The sequence below is a fragment of the Paramisgurnus dabryanus genome, chromosome 19, assembly GCF_030506205.2.
Source record: "Paramisgurnus dabryanus chromosome 19, PD_genome_1.1, whole genome shotgun sequence".
Lineage (NCBI taxonomy): Eukaryota > Metazoa > Chordata > Actinopteri > Cypriniformes > Cobitidae > Paramisgurnus > Paramisgurnus dabryanus.
This window is the reverse complement of record NC_133355.1, coordinates 3,073,252-3,094,563: the sequence shown is the minus strand read 5'-3', so window position 1 is coordinate 3,094,563 and position 21,312 is coordinate 3,073,252. Positions and strand designations below refer to the sequence as shown.

At 39.8% G+C, this 21,312-nt stretch overlaps 1 protein-coding gene across 1 annotated transcript in view; it reads right to left on the bottom strand.

Annotated features, from left to right (window-relative positions):
- The window catches only part of LOC135774222 (NACHT, LRR and PYD domains-containing protein 3-like), a 217,626-nt gene that overhangs the window by 50,474 nt on the left and 145,840 nt on the right, over positions 1–21,312 (bottom strand). Inside the window, exons 2-4 of the mRNA XM_065284180.1 lie at positions 4,791–4,857; positions 4,131–4,266; positions 3,961–4,008 (exon numbers count right to left, since the gene is read on the bottom strand). Of these exons, the coding sequence (XP_065140252.1) occupies positions 3,961–4,008; positions 4,131–4,266 (184 nt within the window). The 5' untranslated portion in view covers positions 4,791–4,857. The remainder of the gene's footprint in view (positions 1–3,960; positions 4,009–4,130; positions 4,267–4,790; positions 4,858–21,312) is intronic.

Sequence of the window (21,312 nt, the reverse complement as noted above, 5' to 3'; positions counted from 1 at the left end):
GAGTTTGTTGAGTAATGATCTAGATACTCCTACTAAAAGACCATTACAATAGTCCAGACGAGAAAAAACAAAGGAGTTTATCAACTTCTCAGCCACAGCAAAGGACAACATGGGACGTAAACGTGCTATATTTCTAAGGTGAAAAAACGATGTCTTAACCGTATTCTGAACAAAAGGCTCAAATGACAGCGACGCATCAAAAATGACCCCAAGATTTTTTAGTTTGGTTTGAAACGCCAGGGTGACACAATCAATAGACAGGGTAGGTGAACCATCAGCACTTTGCAGTTGATGAGGAGAGCCTAGGAGCATAATGTCCGTTTTAGAGCCATTTAAGGACAGAAAATTATTAGACATCCAAATCTTAATCTCAGTAATACAGTTAGAGAGATGCACAATGTCAACATGTTGCCCTGGCCTTGAATGAATATAGATCTGCGTATCGTCAGCATAAAAGTGATAGTTAAGGTCCAGAGATCTAAGTAGCTGACCAAGTGGATAAATATACATACTAAAAAGTAAGGGACCCATTACTGACCCTTGTGGGACCCCCGTATGTACAGAACCAACTTTGGACCTATGTCCACCCATAAAAACAAATTGACTGCGGTCAGTAAAATAAGACCTAAACCAGCCAAGAACGGTCTCTGACAAACCAAATACAGTTTCCAGACGATTGAGTAACAGTGCATGATCAACAGTGTCGAAGGCAGAACTAAGATCCAAAAGAATGAGAAGAGATAGGGAGCCTGAGTCGGAAGCTATAAGCAAATCATTAGTTACTTTAACCAACGCAGTCTCTGTGCTGTGCAGTTTCCGAAACCCAGATTGAAGGGGCTCAAATAAGCTATTTTCAATTAGGTGATTGTTCAATTGGGCCGCAACCACACCCTCTAAGATTTTAGCCAAAAATGGAAGGTTAGAAATTGGGCGATAATTTGTAAGAACGTTCACATCTGAATTTTGCTTTTTTAAGATGGGAGTGACAGCAGCAGTTTTAAGTGCTGTTGGCACCAAACCAGTTGACAAAGAGTCATATATTATGTCAATAACTGTGGGGCATATGTATCAAAGCAAGATTTAAACAAACTACAAGGCATAGGATCAAGTATGCAAGTGGAAGCTTTCATACGAGAAACCTGCTTGCAGAGTAGCTCAGGTTGTAATGCAGAAAATTTGGAGAAGGGAGTACCAAAAAAGCTTGATGTGATATTTATTTGGACAGCAGACTCAGAAGAACTGCAAATGTTTGCACGGACCTTGTCAATCTTATCCTCAAAAAATTTGAGAAATTCGTTACCCAACGAATCAGATGAAGTCAAAGAACTGCCATCAACCACATTGAGAAGACTATTAATTGTGTGGAAAAGCTGCCTAGGATTGTTTTGATTCTTTTCAATAAGATTTGAAAAATATGTTGATCTTGCAGTTTCAATAGCTACCCTATAGTGTGGCAAACCATTTTTCCAGGCTTGATGAAACACAGTTAAACCCGAGCAACGCCACTTTCGCTCCAATTTTCGACATACTGCCTTCTGGGAACGCAAATCATCATTATACCAATGAGACGACTGTACAAATGAGACATTGCCTGTCTTTATGGGTGCAAACATGTCCAAATTGGCTGTGATAACATTGTTAAATGCAGAGACCTTATCTTTGAGAGAAGGCGGCGGCATAGCATTTAAGAAAGAGACAATTGAATTTCGCAAAAATATTAGGATCAATTGATTGCCATTTACGGAATGAAATAGTTCGTAAAACTTCTCTACTAGAAAGTGAAACTTCAACATTAAAAAGAATAGCGAAATGGTCTGAAAGACCAACATCCACAGCAGAAAAATTGGTAAGAAAAGAGTCATTTGCAATGACTAAATCCAATGTATGCCCCTTACAGTGAGTGGGAACATTTACAAACTGTGAAAGATTAAAACAGTCCAAGAGTGACAGAAATTCATTGGCCATGCCACAGGCTTTCTGATCTACATGTATGTTAAAATCACCCAGAACCAAAATTCTCTTAAATTTAACAGACAGTATGGACATTAGATCAGCAAACTCTGGTAAAAAAATCCTTATTTGGTTTTGGAGGTCTATAGATTGTAGACAAAAACGCCGACAATGCATAGAGCGGCTTTAATGCAAACAGTAGCTTCTAGTGATGCAATTCTAAGAAAATTCTTAGAAAGTGGGCGTTTACTCTTAAAATTAAAGAAAAAATCCTAGTAAAGAAAAAAATAATTCAGAAAGCATCTTAACCCTTAAAAGAGGTCTTGAGGTCAAAATTGTTAGGAGCACAGACTTGGACATTTAAGAGGCTTAAGAGTTTTTTTAGCAACCGGGAAAGTGGACAAAACACAAAGAGGGAAACAAACATGTTGCACACAATGAATGACAGTAAGTTAACATGCAACACATTAGATCGTACAAGAATCATGTTTGTGATCAATCTTATTAGAGAAATAATTATGTAATATAGCGCCAGAAATAAAACTAATCGTTACATTAACTACAGTAACAGATTCGGTAACTAGAAAAAATGCAACAATGCAGCAAAGATGATTTAGGTCTGTTACAGACGTCTATAAAACAAAGTAATCACACAAACTTACAGAACATTGTGTTGATGTTTTTTCCTAACTTATACGTTAAGTATGACATTAACAGCACTTATACATATATATATATAGTTTATACTTTATTATATATATATACGGTCGCCGTGATTTCACCAAGTAAGATGTGATCCTGGATCAAAAATCTTTGATGATCCTGGATCAACGTTTTAAAAAAGATATCCCAACCTACCCTTAACTCAAACCCTAACCATTTTAAACCCTCAAATTAGTGTGAAATAATAGTTTGAGGAGTATTTATTAAAAAGCCCCAACCCAATCCTAAACCTAAATCTAACATACACACTAATCCCAATCCTGCAATCTGATTGGTTAATGAAAATGTTGATCCAGGACCGACAATGGTGTTGATCCAGGATCACACCCTACTTGGTAAAATCACGTTCACCATATATATACACATATATATTATAGGTAAAAGAATACCTGCAATTTCAAATTGATGGCTAATAATAGATCCTATTATTACTCTTTTCTTTCTTGGACAACCATCCAATCACAGTCTTCAAAAGCAACGGGGTCAACCACACCTCCTCACTAAGATAGGATTTTCCATCCATTCCTTGCTCAGAGTTCACTGAAAATTCTTCACTTCTAAGCTAAAACTCCTGGCAAGGAATTTTTAGGTTAAGTTAGGAGCTCTCTGAGAGGATTCTCAGAATCTTTAGGGATACGGGCCCAGGTGTTTACAGAACAGCTAGTACATTAGCTTAGCACACCATCAAAACGCGACAAATAAAGGGATTTATAATAAAACTCACTTTATAACACTAAAAGTATTTTACTTTGTACTTTATAACACTAAAAGTATTTTCTGCCATTTATGCTAAAGGCTATGATCGATTAGCTTAGCATTATAAATATACAATACTGTTATGAAATACCTAACATAGCGTAAATAAAACAGATAAAACATATTATATAATCTCAATCGTGGTTATTGTCTCCTCCATGCCTCAAAAAAAAAATCAAAACATCGTTATTTGCCTGTTACTGAACAAAACCGCGATCTCCACGTGACGGTTCATGAATGTATGTATGTCAATAGCTGTAGCCTCCAGTGCAGAAATTTGAAGTGGATGGATGTTGTTTTATCGAGTGCTTTCATGACGATCATGCAAAAGTGTTTTTCTCAATGACTGACTAAGGGTCATATTTTAAATTTATGCACTCTGTTTTTCATTTTCATAACTTCTGACAAAAATAACTTTAAGCTTACTAGCACAACAGAAACATGATAACATAATAATAAACATGTTTTGACCAAAAAAAAAAGAGTTTTGTTTTGGAACCAAACTCTTTATTATTAATATAATATATTCACCTTCATCATGTCTGAGTTTCTTTGGTGTCTTTGAGGAGCTTTGCTGCCCTTTGAGGACAAAAAATAGAAATAAAATAAAAGAAGTTAAATAAATTAAAGAATGTGTATGTCAATAAAATGAGTCAATGAGTGTTTATTCAGAAGTGAAAGGTGTGTGTATGTTATTGTACCTCCAATGTTGGTGATGATGTTATTTGTGTTGACGATCAATTGACCTGACACCTGGCACCCTTGAACAGGCATGGTAACTGAATTCGGACATGATTCGGGAGAACATACGTTTTTAGGTTGATCAGAGCCGTTCATCTTCACCAAAACATTTAACAAAAAGACATCAAGAGATTCATTAATGTTTCTTACAGATATTGACAGACATTAGCATATATAAAATATGTAAGGAATAATTGACGACGGGCCACTGAATTATAAAAAAATAATGCACACCAAGGTGGTAATGGGGAACGACGCGAAGTGGAGTGCCGTTACACCGCGGGTGTGCATTATTTTCAAATAATTCAAAGGACCGGAGTCAATTATTCCGCGTATACCACGGTTAACACAAACATTGCTCTGGTGCCTATTTTTAAGACATTTGACAAGTTAGGTGTGCGGTTTACAGAAAAATAATCAACACCCATAGAACATTTCTCAGCCAATCAGAATGCAGCATTCAACAGACCCGTGGTATAAATACTGATATTAGGAAACAGACATTTCATCTTAACTTTACAGATTTCTTATGATTGTATTCTTTCACTTTAGTTAGCAGTTGTTTATTCATTGCCTTTTTCCACATGTAAATCTTCATTGTATAGCTGTAGTTTTGTTACCTTGAGTTTGTGTTTCTTCTGTCACAGCTGAGTAAGATGATTCAGTTTTATCTTCAGTCTGACACAGCTGTTACAAAACAAAATCTGTTATTTGATAAAAAAACTCCAAGTTCTTCTTTTCTTACAATGCAGGAAAGATTTACAGTTTTTTACGATTGCTTACACAAAATCTTTTGATGTCACACGACTTTTGAAAGCTCTCACTTAAGTGCAAAACTACATGCCAAATCTTCAAAATCATAAGCTATTTCCCAGCCTTTGACTCAGTTTTCAATTGCATAAAACACTTTTTTCAAAACACTACACACAATTCTCTACCTAAAACACGAAGATCTATGAGGTTATGAAGTCACTTGCTTTCCTTTTCCAAACACAACCAATCAAAATGCTACACTTATTCACCAGGTCACACAGACACACGCCTCACATGTGCATTGTGCAACAGTGTTAATTTCGTTGACGAAGACGATGACGAAAAATATTCGTCAACGAACCTTTTTTACGGACGAAAACTAAATAAAAACTAACCGTGTGTCTCAATTCGTTCCCTAGCTCCCGAGGTCGTGAATCAGTATATCATGTACACAGGTTCGGGCACTGGTAAGGACCCTAGCTCACTTCACATTGGGACAATGTTCACTTATTTTTCTTTCACGTGGCTGCTTAAGCACGTTGTAATCACTCACAGCTGTTACTCATTAACATCCGGCAAAACCAACATCTCTCTGACTAATTTTAAAAACAGTACATTGAGAAAAATGCTGTCATTATTCTCTTACATATCTGTGCATAAAACTGGAGGCATATAATTACATTGTAAACGTAATAAATATATTTACAATTTTAAATAAATATTATTATTTTAAATATTGAGTAGATTGTGGTCCCTTACTGTGTAGCAATGTGTGTTTATATTTACAACTAAAACAAACGTTGTCTTTATAAAAGTTATGTAACATTTCATAAAGTTTATTGAGTTGACATCATATACAGTAATTTACTGTATTTTTGAAAATTGCTGTATGCTACTGTATATTTTCTAACAGTCTTTTGGCGGCATTTTCCTTATTTACACAAATCCTTATTTTATTTTTCTCAAAATAATCATTTTTGACAATTGTATACAGACAGGCGTTGACTTATTTTAGCTAAGGAACCATGTAGCAGCACAGGTGTTCAGAGGACCGATTTCAGGTGTGCACATAAACTGAAGAGTTTTCAAACAAGACTTTCCCTGGGACAGAACAGCGGCGCTTTTCAGTTGAAGATACACGAGAGGAGAGAATGAAAAAAGACCAGCAAGGTAAAAAATCTATATAAGTTATTTATTATAAGACCCGCGGTTGTTGTTTACCCGAACGGGACATTTTAAAACCACGTGAAACTATTTATCACTAATAAACACCCAGTGTTGTTAGCATATAGCCCGCTAGCATCCACACGGTGGAGGCTGAAGCTAGCATTTTCCGATCTAATGGCGGATTCATCTGATATATGCTTTTCTGACCTATCCTCACCTGAGCGGGAAGCTGTGGAGGAGTTGTTTCCCGGTCTTAGCAGATCCAAGGCGAGGTACAGCGCCCATTTCACCCTGCCTTCCGACGTCCACAAGCGAGCAACAAACATGCATTCCACGCGATGCAGCTTCACGGACCGTGAACGACATGAAAGCGATCGGGAAGCTGTGGAGGAACCGCTGCCCGGCCTTCGCAGATTCGGCAAGCCAAACATCACCCTGGCCCCAGACGTTCGCAGGCGACCGAGGGATGTCACAACCGAACACCCCACGCGATGCAGCTCCGGGGACCGCGTTCGGGTAAACGAAGACGCCATCGCCCAGCATGAAAGCGGTAAGACTCCGCTTGTTATTGTAACATGTACTACTTGCCACATGTATAGTTTAGCTTCTGCTGTTAGCATAGAGGGGTTTACATGCACTAAGTGTATTGAAGTATTAAGGTTAACTGAGAAGGTTGCTGAACTAGAATCGCGCATCCGAACGCTAGTCGAGGATAGCAAAACCGCTAATGTTACGGTCGCAAATAATCTATCGAGCGAAAAGACTAATGGCTCGGTTCCGACATCAGATGCTAATATAAATATTACAAATACTGTATCGAGCGCGCATAGTGTTTATCAAAATACACATGGCTCGGTTCCGTCATCAGAGTCAAGTCGGCGGTCAAACTGGGTGACTGTTAGGCGGCATAGTCATATAAGGCGTCCTTCTAAGACCCATAACGTAACGACAATTTCTAACAGATTCGATCCCCTAAGGAGTATACCAGCTGAAACACCTTTTAAAAGTGCCCTGGTCATTGGAGATTCTATACTCAGGAACACTAACATTGAGGCTCCAAACACCATAGTCGACTGTATACCGGGAGCCAGAACGTCTGACATTAGATCCAAACTTAAAGTGCTGGCTAATGCTAAGCGGAAGTTTTCTAAGATTGTTATTCACGCCGGCACGAATGACACTAGGCTCCGCCAGTCGGAAATCACCAAAGATAATATTAAGGAGATGTGTGAAATTGCAAAAACAATGTCAGACAATGTAATATGCTCTGGTCCCCTCCCCGCCTACCGGGGAGATGAAACACATAGTAGATTAGTGTCTCTCAATGGATGGATGTCAAAGTGGTGCCCTCAGCATAACGTAGGGTTTATAGACAATTGGAAGCATTTCTGGGGAAGACCATTTCTCCTAACCCGAGATGGCCTTCATCCGTCATCGGAAGGAAGTGCTATACTCACTAAAAATCTGATCAATAGTCTTAATTCTGATATAGTATGACTATCCAGGGCCCAGGTCAGGAAACAGACGGATCGGCTTAACCGTCCATCTGTTAGCTGCCGTGATATGTCAAGACCACTTATATCCCAGCACTTCGAGTCAATCTTACCGAAATATCAGCACATTTCAACTGTATCTGTTCCCCGAACAAATAAATACAGGGCACCGCTTGTTACATCTGGTACAAATCTGATTCAAATAAAATTAGAAAACAATACATTAACAGATGAATCTCGAATCTTAAAATTCGGCCTTCTTAACATTAGATCGCTTACCAATAAAGAACCTATTGTCAATGAAATAATTACAGACCAAAACTTAGATGTACTCTGTTTAACAGAAACCTGGCTTAAAGCAGACGACTACATTAGTTTAAATGAATCCACCCCACAAGACTATTATTATAAACACGAACCTCGATTAAAGGGGAGAGGGGGTGGTGTAGCTACAATATACAACACAATGTTTAAAGTAAACCAAAAATCTGAGCTAAAATTTAAATCATTTGAAGTAATGTTGTTAAATATGGAAATAACTGATCGTAACCACAAACAGCTTTCTTTTGCTTTAGCGACAATCTATAGACCACCGGGCCACCATGCAGATTTCCTTAATGAAATAGCAGATTTCCTATCTGAGCTTGTAGTCACTGTAGATAAAGCTCTTATTGTTGGTGATTTTAATGTCCATGTGGACAACCCAAAAGACGCATTAGGACGTGCGTTTATAGATGTTCTAAATTCTCTCAATATTAGACAAAACGTGACAGGGCCAACGCATACTCGTAATCACACATTAGACTTAATTCTGTCACTCGGACTCAATATTAATGACGTCGAAATATCACCTCAGAGTGATGCAGTTTCTGACCATTACCTTGTGTCATACACTGTACTTCTAAATAGGATCACTCAATCCACAACATGCTACCGACTAGCCAGAACAATAATTTCCACCACTAAAGATAGCTTTATTAGCACTCTTCCAGATCTGTCCCAAATGAAACATGTAGCAGATAACTGTGACGATCTAGATATTGAAATAGAAAACCTAAACAATGTCTGTTCTAACACATTGGATGCCGTTGCTCCCATTCGAAAAAAGAGATTCAAAGAAAAACCACCAGCTCCATGGTATGACCATCACACAGCAGCCCTTAAAAAGGCAGCTAGAAAAATGGAAAGAAATTATAGAAGCACAAAGTTAGAAGTATGGCGCGCAGCATGGAAACAGAGTGTTAAACACTACAGACAGGCTATTAAAACCGCCAGATCTACATATCTTAGCAAGCTTATAAATGAGAATCATAATAACCCTCGTTTCCTCTTTAGCACAGTTGCGAAACTGACTAGAAACAAAGAACAAACAGAAACCAATAGTAAACTTCAACACAATAGTAACGACTTCATGAACTTCTTTTCTAACAAAATTTCGGCTATTAGGGAAAACATCGTAGCTACCCAGGCAGCCACCACTCTACCCATTAGTTCACTTAACACTAGACTACCATACGAACATCTTGATTCATTTAAACCTACTACAATAGATGAGCTCTCTAAACTAGTCACATCATCCAAATCATCGTCCTGTATATTAGACCCCGTTCCCACAAAACTACTTAAAGAAGTATTCCCTGTAGTGTCAACCCCGGTTCTAAATATCTTTAACTCATCGCTAGAAATAGGATACGTTCCAACAGCTTTCAAACTAGCAGTTATTAAACCGCTGATTAAAAAACCACAGCTTGACCAAGGAGAACTTAATAACTTTAGACCAATCTCAAATCTCCCTTTTCTTTCGAAAATATTAGAAAAGGTAGTGGCAAGCCAGTTACGCACATTCTTGACAAATAATAGTACATATGAAAAGTTCCAATCAGGATTCAGGCCCCACCATAGCACAGAGACAGCGTTGCTTAGAGTTACAAATGACCTCCTATTAACATCCGATCGTGGTGAAATCTCAATTCTTATATTACTAGACCTTAGTGCAGCATTTGACACAATAGACCACAGAATCCTACTCAATAGACTAGAAAACTATGTTGGTATCAGTGGTCAGGCGCTAGCCTGGTTTAGGTCATATCTAACCAATCGCTATCACTTTGTTTATGTAAATGAGGAAGAGTCATATCACTCCCTGGTTAAATACGGTGTACCGCAGGGATCAGTTTTAGGTCCTATCCTGTTCTCGTTATACATGTTACCCCTAGGAGACATTATCAGGAAACACAACATAAGTTTTCACTGCTATGCGGATGATACCCAGCTTTACATCTCCTCGCATCCCAGCGAAACACACACGTTTTCTAAGCTAAAAGACTGCATTAGCGATGTTAGTGACTGGATGGCACATAACTTTCTTAAGCTCAACTCCAATAAGACAGAGGTACTTATTATTGAACCAAATCGCTACAAACATAATATGTCAGATTACAAATTGCACATAGATGGCTGTACTGTGGTGCCATCTTCCACGGTTAGGAACTTAGGTGTGATGTTCGACAGCAACTTATCCTTTGATAGTCATATCGCCAACGTCTGCCGCACAGCATTCTTCCATCTTAGAAATATCTCAAAAATACGCCATATACTGTCTACATCTGACGCAGAGAAGCTTATTCATGCTTTTATGACCTCTAGAATAGACTATTGTAACTCGCTACTCGGGGGATGCCATTCAAATCAGGTCAACAAGCTTCAGCTAGTTCAAAACGCTTCTGCAAGGGTACTTACTCGATCTAAGAAGTATGACCACATAAGCCCAATTCTGGCATCTTTACACTGGCTACCAGTTAAATATCGCATCCAATTTAAAATATCATTAATCACCTACAAAGCTTTAAATGGCTTAGCACCCTCATATCTTAGAGAATTACTATCAGAATACAATCCATCACGCACACTACGGTCGCAAAATTCTGGCCTATTGATTATCCCTAGACTATCAAAAGTGTCTAAAAGTGGAAGATCCTTTTCCTACTTAGCCCCTAAGCTCTGGAATGATTTACCAACCGATGTCCGAGAATCAGACACAGTCGATCATTTTAAATCTAGACTTAAAACTTTTCTCTTCAACAAAGCATTCGCATAATTTGTCTAGTAAAGGTTCTTAACTCGCAATAGTTATTTTCACGGAACAAAGCACTCACGGTCATAACACAGACCAACCAAATAAATAAATAAAAACCTTTTCTACATGAACACTTAAAATGAATTGCATTAAATAGTTTGCCACCGTTTGCCACTGAACCTGCATTAACGACGACAGTGGGGCTTTCGGCCTTAGTCAAACGGTTTGGCACGTATGGTCGGGTTGCGATTTTGGTGCTTTCGTGTGTCTTGTGAATAGTATGCCATACAGACCCGTAGTATGCCATACAGACCCGTTTGCCACTGAACCTGCATTAACGACGACAGTGGGGCCTCCAGCCTTAGTCAAATGGGTTGGTATGTATGGTCGGGTTGCGTTTTTCGCGCTTTCGTGTGTCTTGTGAATAGTATGCCATACATACCCGTTTGCCACTGAACCTGCATTAACGACGACAGTGGGGCCTCCAGCCTTAGTCAAACGGGTTGGCACGTATGGTCGGGTTGCAATTTTGGCGCTATCGTAAGTCTTATGAATAGTATGCCATACAGACCCGTTTGCCACTGAACCTGCATTAACGACGACAGTGGGGCCTCCAGCCTTAGTCAAACGGGTTGGTATGTATGGTCGGGTTGCGTTTTTCGCGCTTTCGTGTGTCTTGTGAATAGTATGCCATACAGACCCGTTTGCCACTGAACCTGCATTAACGACGACAGTGGGGCCTCCAGCCTTAGTCAAACGGGTTGGCACGTATGGTCGGGTTGCGATTCTGGCGCTATCGTAAGTCTTATGAATAGTATGCCATACAGACCCGTTTGCCACTGAACCTGCATTAACGACGACAGTGGGGCCTCCAGCCTTAGTCAAACGGGTTGGTATGTATGGTCGGGTTGCGTTTTTCGCGCTTTCGTGTGTCTTGTGAATAGTATGCCATACAGACCCGTTTGCCACTGAACCTGCATTAACGACGACAGTGGGGCCTCCAGCCTTAGTCAAACGGGTTGGCACGTATGGTCGGGTTGCGATTCTGGCGCTATCGTAAGTCTTATGAATAGTATGCCATACAGACCCGTTTGCCACTGAACCTGCATTAACGACGACAGTGGGGCTTCCGGCCTTAGTCAAACGGGTTAACAAGTATGGTCGGGTTGCGATGTTTTTGGCATCTTCTCCTGGTCCTGTAAATGGTATACAATATAGACCCGTTTGCCACTGAACCTGCATTAACGACGACAGTGGGGCTTTAGGCCTTAGTCAAACGGGTCGTCAGGTTTCACTTTCTCTTAAAGATCGGAAGGTGACCCTTATTTACCATATATACCCTCACATTGGGCCCCCAATTTGCTAAATCCTCAACTGTGGATAACATAATTATGCCGCAATATTTAGTCTGTCTGGAACTAAGCTGAGTTAAACAACATCACTGTGTGACACTTCAATACATATGAACGGCTGCTACGCTAATACGATTTTGTTTTTCTCTCCCTGTCTCGTCCTCGACCCGAGGACGAGACAAACAGACCCAGTCCCGGTAGATGTGAAAGTCGGCACACCTCTGATCTACTGGCCGTCCTTCAACGTTATGCCCAGCTGATACCTGACCAACGATCACCGGCAGAACCGCTTCATCTCCGCTAAATCTCCATTTCCGTTCTCCCAAGGGTTTTTCCCTCCTAGGACTTATTTTTCCTCGGATAAAAGCCCGGGGTTTTTTTTTCTCCTAGGGGGTTTTTCACCCCGGGGAGGCAGCCTTTTTGGGCTTTACCTAGCTTCCTCTTCTATACGTTGCTTTAGTAATACGTGCAATTATAATATTGAGTCATAGCCGCAGCAAATTTAACTGCTCATGCTATCATGTATTTTGTTGTGCTATCTGTCGTTTTCTGTGCTTTTCACTGCTTCTATTTATGTACAGCTGCTTTGAAACAATTGACTTTTGTGAAAAGCGCTATATAAATAAAATTGAATTGAAAAAAAAAATTAAAACCGTTAACCGGACGTTGCTTAACGTATAACGGTAATATTAGTTTACCAAAGTCAGTATAAACCTAATTAATGAATCATCCTATGTGTATGCAAGCCTACGAGCACGCGCGGTGCGTTAAATTACACGCTAGTGTTTTCCTTTTATAAAACTATTATGAAGAAATGCTTAACGTAGCCTAATGTATATGTCAATGATATGAAAAGATCATATTTAGTAAATAACGTTACCTGAGAGAATAATTTATTAATAAAAAGCATATTTAACAAAGTACCCTAAATTACATGAAGCTGGGAGGAAAACTCTTAATGTGTAAGTTACGTTCTGTTTATATTCTCATCCGCTTGGCTTTACCTGTTACATAAATTATGCGTTATTAATAAAGTGTATAACTAAATTTCAAACATTTTAGAAAGTCCCATGTGAACATAATAAGAGTTTGTTTAACAGTTTTACAAACGACTTCAACGTATGAGCGTATGTTGTGTGTGTGTTGTGGCCAATCGGAAAAACATTATATTTTAAATGTGAATATGTTTAAACATAAAGGCAGAAACCTAATTTGCATAAAATAAAGTTTTAAAATGTGTTTTTGTTTTGTATTAAATTGCTTTTGAGGCCAATGTAGCTGTACAGTAAATATTCAGCCTCGATCAGAAAACCAGGTCCCACTGTCATAACACACAGACCTGTGGCCATGTGTAGTGATTCGAGTAGAGTACATCTACTCTGGTTATCATTTCAAAACAGTATTTACTGAAAAATATGAGTGTTTAGCATCATGTATTAAATGTGTTAAATATGTCCTTTTTTCCCTGCATTTATTCTGCTGTCTAATTTCTTTGGAAGGACAAATGAAGGAGGATGTAACAAAATACACTGCAAGAACTGGAATGAGAGACAAGTGAGGATGAAGAGGACAACAGAATATCCATCCTTTCTTCACCACCTCACAGAGTTTGAATAAAACAACTTGTATTAGGTGAGACACTTCTCAATAAGATACAGTATGTGCTGCATATATGGGTTAGTTAGGTCTCCCTAATTAACCAACAGCTGTAACAAACAGTACTGAAAAAAAACTGTGGTTCAAAATAATTATGACCATCTTTCTTTTGCTTACAGGACTCACAGGATTATTTTATAACAAGACTGATTATTTTATACCAGAAGTATGGTATTTTTTTTGAAGCTACTGTTGTAAACCTTTTTAGCGAAGACCAGGAGACTTGGATTTCCTCGAGCAGTAGTCTTTATTGCAGAAAGCGATCTTCAACTCAGAGCATAGAGCTCGGGGCGCTGCAGTATCCAAGTCTGGCTTACAGTAGCCCTACATTGCATTTATACACATTTTAGGGGGCAGTCCCCTAAATGGAATACAAAGCACTCAACTTTAAACAAAGCATGTAAATTCAGTCAAGGAATCAGCCCGTTACCAGAATTGCTTCAGCCCTAATCTCATCAGCATAACAGTATCATTCAAATGCATAGGTGCTAATCCAATCATCCTAACAGTATCGCCCATACCTTCAAATGCATGGAGACAAAGGCACAGTTGTGCCTTGAGCTTAGCAATCACATTTAACTTGGTACCCTACCCAATGGTCAGGAAGAGCATAAAGACAAAAGGTTAATGTCTTAACCACCTGGGCTGCCTGACTTGATTGTAGAATGTCATAATCTTTACCTCAAGATGTAAAACACAATGTACATCACTTTTTCAGTTTAAATACTATTACATTGGAACCTAGATATAACATTTTATAAATTTGTAATCCTACACTACTGTATTATTTCTTATGACAATTCATTTTGATGTGCATTCAGAACTGTAAGTTGGTAAGTACATTTACTGTATTTACTGTAAGTAAAGGCTAAAGAGTATATCTCCTCTAGTCCTAAGTTCTAATTCTAAGTTCTAACAACGTTCCCAAAGGTCCCAATAATGTTAAGCCAACATAAAAGTGTCCAGTTTTTAAATGGTTTAGGAATGTTTCTTGATTGTGCGAATGTTAGAGTAATGTTACATTTTATTTTCAGACAATGTCATGTTTAAATGTACTCACAATGTTTAAAACACATGTTTAGTATATTTTATGAATGTTTATATGCAATATTTTAACATATCATTAAGAAATAATGTTTTACAACAGTTTTTAAATAATAGAATGTAATGTTTTTTTATCATTACAAGCAAAAACATTCATAACTTTATTGGGAACTTTCAAGGAACGTTCTTAGAACCTTTCTCTGTGGTTGAGCATTGTGTTAGCATCATAAAACGCCATGGTTTCTGTGGTGTGATCAAGAATAATGTTGTATGCCTGTACACTAGGGGGCAGTAGAGGAGCTTCCTAGGACTATAGGGAAGTTGGAGTGTGAATAAAACGGTGTGTATGCCATGTCGTTGTGCGCTGCTGCTTCTTTATAAGATATACAAAGAACCTAAACACGACATGGTGTCAGAACTGGTGCTTCATTGAGCGAAAGGATAGCGGATATTATATGAGAAGAGGGAGACAGTAAAGTAAACTTAGCAAGCATGTCGCAAGCACAACGAGGACAGCAAGCTGAACAGAACGATCCTCCACTGCTTCCTGCTAAAGCATCTGCAACGTTCTCAATAAATCCGCCGGAATCCTTAGATTTTTCGAAGCCACAAGACTGGGAAAAGTGGATAAGAAGGTTCGAGCGCTTCAGAGTGGCTAGCGACCTGGATAAGTCGTCTGACGCGAATCAGGTGAACACGCTTATTTACTGCATGGGGGACTAGGCAGATGATGTGCTTAAAGGCTTAAAGGGCGTGTTGCAGGTTAACCACCACTGTCGATTAATGGGTACATAAATCACTCAAGATATGTGTATAATTTTTAAAATGTCTCAAAAATGGTCTTAAAGAACACTTTTTTTTACGTTTTGGGTATTAACGGTTTTTTTTACGCAATTCTGCGATGACGTCACGCTGGGGAGAAGTGGAGAAAGCCTCAGCCAGAGCCATAGAGATAGATGAGACATTTATTGCTGTTTAATACTTGCGTATACAATTTGGAAATCATATATACATCGTAGGAAATATATAATGTGTTATACTGCAAAGATACCATGCTAATTATTATTTATGATATCTGTGGAGATAAATAAAACTTCGCAAATCTGCTGATTTGATCCATTCATGTCCTGACCACCAGGCTAGAGATTTTTAAACATCCTTTATCCACACTTACTAGTCTATCAAATAATATCTCAAATATATTGTTTTGTGAAATAAAAGGATGCTTTGTTATATTGTTTATGCGATTATAACGAATCACACGATCATTTTATACGCAGCAGTCAGCAGCTGCAGCACACTCGGATCCGACCGCATACATACTGTGACAGACTATGCCATTTGAGGAGGAACCGCTCATTGATCACCGTATTTTTATAAATCCTGTACATGTTTGGACCTGCCGAACAGGTTAAGCACTTTCATATTCTTTGTTGAGCAGAGAGGCTGCACTTTGACCAGCGGGCTGCGGGAACTGGCGCACATCACGCCACCAGACGGTGTTGTTAACTCGAAACGTATAACTATTATCAGATCGACCCACCGGGAAAGTCCAGAGTCTCCCGATTGCCATTCCGCTACTGGCTGTAAGAAAGTGAGTGCGTTTGGGTCGCTGGTCCCCGCGAACAGATGTGACGTGCCTCACTCACCTTCCTGGATTAGAGACATGCTGCCAAAACCGTTTGTGCTGAAGATCGCATAAAGTTACACCCATTTCAGGCAGGATCATGGACCCCCTCAAGCCAGCATGCACGAGTATGTTAATTGTTTGTTTACTTTCTACACGAAGATATGCTAACGTTATGCTATCTGGCTGTCTGCCTATCTCTCTATACTAGCCTATCCATCTGTCTGTCTGTCTGTCTGTCTGTCTATTTATCTATAATCTGCGCTATCAGAACTGTACTTTACTCGTCTTTCTATAGTCATTCTCAATGCTCTCAATGCGGCTTTGGTAAATTCTCTCCCCAGCGTGACGTCATAGAGTGCGTTGTGGGGGAAAGGAGAATCATTGCAAACCGCTGTACTTTTTCATACTTTTTCGGGTTTTGTGATACCCAACAACATAAAATACAATGGATAACACTTTAAATGGTTATTACACACAAGCAAGTTGCACAAATTCATAAAAAAAAATACCTGCAACACACACTTTAACACTGACCGCGGAACAGAAACTGATATATAGTTCCGTCCGAGACGGCTTCACAAACTTTTTCGTGCCGAAGAAAAATGTGATATACCAAAGAGCTAAGTTTAACCAGCGAGCTCAGGGGCCGTCCGAATCTGCAGACTCGTTCATAACTGCTTTATATGCACTGGCGGAAGACTGCGAATATGGGGCACTGCGTGATGAACTGTTGAGAGACAGGATCGTAGTCGGCATTAGAGACACGGTGCTTTCACAGAAAATGCAAATGGAGAGCAGGCTGGATCTGGCTAAAGCCATTAATATGGTCAGACAAGCGGAGGATATTAAACGGCAACAAACGGATCTGAGAGGAGATGCAGCACATGCTATTAAAATGACAGTGGATGCAGTACACACTAGGAAAGGAAAACAGCCAGCCTGGAAAAATAAAAGACATCCAGTGAAACAGCACAAAGACAAACATGAAACACATTCAGGAGCAGAGCATAAGTCATGCCCAAAATGTGGTAAGTCACACGCTAAATTCCAGTGTCCAGCAAAGAATGCAGACTGCCACAATTGTGGTAAGAGAGGACATTACAGTAAAGTGTGCAAGTCCACAAAAAGTGTGAGTGCTGTTTCTGAAGACGATGATATATTTCTGGGAACTGTTGATGCTGGAGATCATGCATGGACTGTAGACTTACACATAAGGAACGCAAAAATGAGATTCAAAATTGATACTGGAGCGGATGTGTCTGTCATACCAGAGCAGGTGTATAGACGGATATGCAGTGGCACCGCATACAGCCTCACTCCAAGCAACAAAACACTGTTTGGGCCAGGCCGTGTACCTCTCTCTGTAGTGGGCGTAGCCAGAGAAATTCTGGAATGTGGTGATAAACGCACCACCGAGGACATTTATGTTGTGAAACATCTGAACACAGCTCTACTAAGTAGACCCGCCTCAGTTAGCCTCAGACTTGTAGCCAGAGTAGATAGCATTGACTTGGACTCTGTTAAACAACAATATCCAAAGCTGTGTGGCGGGTTGGGTTTAGTACAGCATCAGTACACAATTAAACTCAGACCAGATGCTAAGCCAGTGTCCTTAAAGGTGCCTCGCCGTGTCCCACTGCCCTTAATGGGAAAAGTAAAGCAGGAACTCCAGCGCATGGAGCAGCTAGGGGTCATCAGCAGGATCGAACAGCCGACAGAGTGGTGCTCTGGCATGGTGGTCGCACCAAAGAAATCGAAGGATGAGATCCGTATCTGTGTAGATCTAACTCCCCTCAATGAAGCCGTGTGCAGGGAAAAGTTTATCCTCCCATCTGTGGACCAGACGCTAGGCATGTTGTCGGGAGCAAAGATATTCACCAAACTGGATGCCAATATGGGGTTTTGGCAAATCCCATTATCAAAAGACTGTGCCCACTACACCACTTTTATCACCCCATTTGGGCGCTACTTTTTTAACCGCCTGCCATTTGGGATTGCCTCGGCTCCTGAACATTTTCAGAATCGAATGGTGACTGAGGTGACTGAAGGCTTAGAAGGAGTCGTCTGCCACATGGACGATGTCCTTATATGGGGTTCCACCCAGGATGAGCATGACACACTGGTGCATGCAGTCCTGCAGAGGACGCAGGCGGCTGGCATCACGCTTAACATAGCGAAGTGTGAGTTTAGCAAAACCAAGGTGAAATTTCTCGGGTACATCATCGCTGCAGAACGGATAAGCCCAGACCCAGAGAAGACACGTGCTGTACGTGAGATGGATCCACCGCGCAACATCAGTGAGCTCAGGAGCTTTCTGGGCATGGTGAACCAACTAGGCAAGTTTTTGCCCAACCTGGCAGAAAAAGATAAAGCTCTCAGGGACCTGCTTTCAAAAAGGAACATGTGGTATTGGGGGCCAGAGCAGCAGAGGGCATTCACCAGCCTCAAACTTGAGTTAGCGTCCACTCCAGTACTGCAGCTGTACGACCCAAACAAAGAGCTGAAAATCTCTGCTGATGCATCGTCATTCGGGCTAGGCAGTGTTCTGCTGCAGAAACAATCTGTGTGGTGGCCGGGGCTGAGTAGCCAGATAGGAGAGCTGGTGTTGAAATGCACATTGTGCATTAAAGAACGTGCCAACGTGACAGAGCCTCTTATGCCTTCCAAGCTACCAGATAGGCCATGGCAGAAGCTGGGGGGTGATTTGTTTACATTGAAAAACAAAGACTACTTGCTTGTTGTGGACTATTTTTCCAGGTATGTGGAGGTGGCCCAGCTGGGGCCGACAAGAAGTGCAGATGTGGTAAATCACCTCAAGTCAATTTTTGCCATTTTGCCGGCATACCGGAGATTCTAGTCACTGACAATGGGCCTCAGTTCACGGGGGCTCACATGACTGCTTTCGCCACTGAGTATGAGTTTGAGCATGTAACGAGCAGCCCAAGATACCCTCAGAGTAACGGAAAGGCGGAGCGTGCTGTTCAAACCATTAAAAATCTGCTGAAGAAAGCAACTGACCCGTATCGTGCGCTGCTAGCTTACAGGAACACTCCTTTGAGCAATGGCTTTAGTCCGCCTCAGCTGCTTATGGGGCACTGCCTGCGCACTACGGTGCCAGTTCACCCGGCGATGTTGGAGCCAGCCATCCCAGACCTTCAGTCGTTACAGCATAAGGAAAGGGAGAAAAGATGGATGGACTCAAGCAATTATGACCGTAGACACAGAGTAAGAAACCTTCCAGACCTGTCTCCAGGAGATCAAGTGTGGATTACAGATACAAGATCTACTGGTACTGTGATGTCTAAACATGAAACACCAAGGTCTTACCTGGTTAGTGGATCACAGGGTACTTTAAGGAGAAACCGTCGTCACCTTGTGCCCATATCAGCAGACAACAGCAGTGAAGCGCTTGGTCATGCTGCAGAGGTTGACCCGCAAGATACAGTAACAGAGACAGGTCAGATGTCTTTGGACGGGCCTTCGGGCTCTCCGCAAACTGTAAGAACCAAGTCTGGCAGAATTATCAAAAAGCCAGATAGACTGGACCTGTGAAAACTACAATGAAAGCAACAGGGAAATAAATGGTTAAAGGTGTTAAGTCTTAAAAGTGGGTTTAATGGGAAGTTTAATCCTGTTGAGTGTTGAATGTTTTTCAGACTACTGGTGTTCCACAAACAAACAAAAAAAATAACAAAAAGATAGATAACTGAATATTGATATTGTTGAATGTAATCTGGTTTCTTATTATGTGTTCTCTGGTAAGAAAAGTGTTAAATAGGTCTGTACAAAAATGTATTATAGTAAACCTGATATTTCACAGTGTTACAAAAGTGAAATTAAGAGTTTAATGTAACTTAAGGATTTACATCTAAAGTTTATTGCTTTTCAGAAAGGGAGATGTGGTGTGATCAAGAATAATGTTGTATGCCTGTACACTAGGGGGCAGTAGAGGAGCTTCCTAGGACTATAGGGAAGTTGGAGTGTGAATAAAACGGTGTGTATGCCATGTCGTTGTGCGCTGCTGCTTCTTTATAAGATATACAAAGAACCTAAACACGACAGTTTCAAACAAGGGAATGCACATGCTGATAAAAAAATTATACTTTGCATTGCACTGTATGTTATTTGCCTTTTTCTGTAAATGTGAAGATAAATGTAAAGACAGACAGTCATTGTTTCATTTTAAACCAGTTCTATTTTAAGAGAACTTAACTAGACTAAATAAAAGGGTCACAGAAATTTTAATTTAGCTATTATGATGCTGATTTTGTGGTGTTATGTGTTTTCTGGTTACAGTGGTAGTGAATCATGATCACCTCTCTAGCTTCAAAAGTAGGATGCAAAATGTATAACACCAAATCATTATAGCATAACTCCATGTAATTTGACATAATTTAAAGTCGTCATGATTGCGTGTGAAGTCCTATGCCAAAGACTCCAAATACTGCATCTACACATTCTTCCTGATGTGTATATTTTGTTGGTGTATCCTGGTTGTTGCAGACCTGACAGTAAACTTGACTGTGAGCATCCTATCCATCAGGTTTAGCTGTTTACTTGCATTACTTATTTAGAGAAATGACGGGTCAAAATTGATTATATGGATTATATTTTCATCACACCTTTTTGTATGTCTTTGGGACACTTGAAGTATATAGCATGTATAATGTGGAGCCATTTTATAATGCGGTCACAGACTACTCCCATTGTAACTGAAAAACCAAAGAAAATCATTGTTTAAATTATAAAATTATAATTTTTGGATGAACTAAACCTGTAATCAGTGTTATACGTATGTATGTTTATAATTTGTGTTATTTTAAATGTATTACTGCAAATGATTTGAAATGTGTATGTTTTAAATGTAATTTCACACAACTTCTTTAAGTATTTGTATTGTTTTAAATAAAGGCTTCAATATTTAAAATTGTCTCTTTGAATTAAATGTTAGCAGTACCTGTAGGTTAAAAT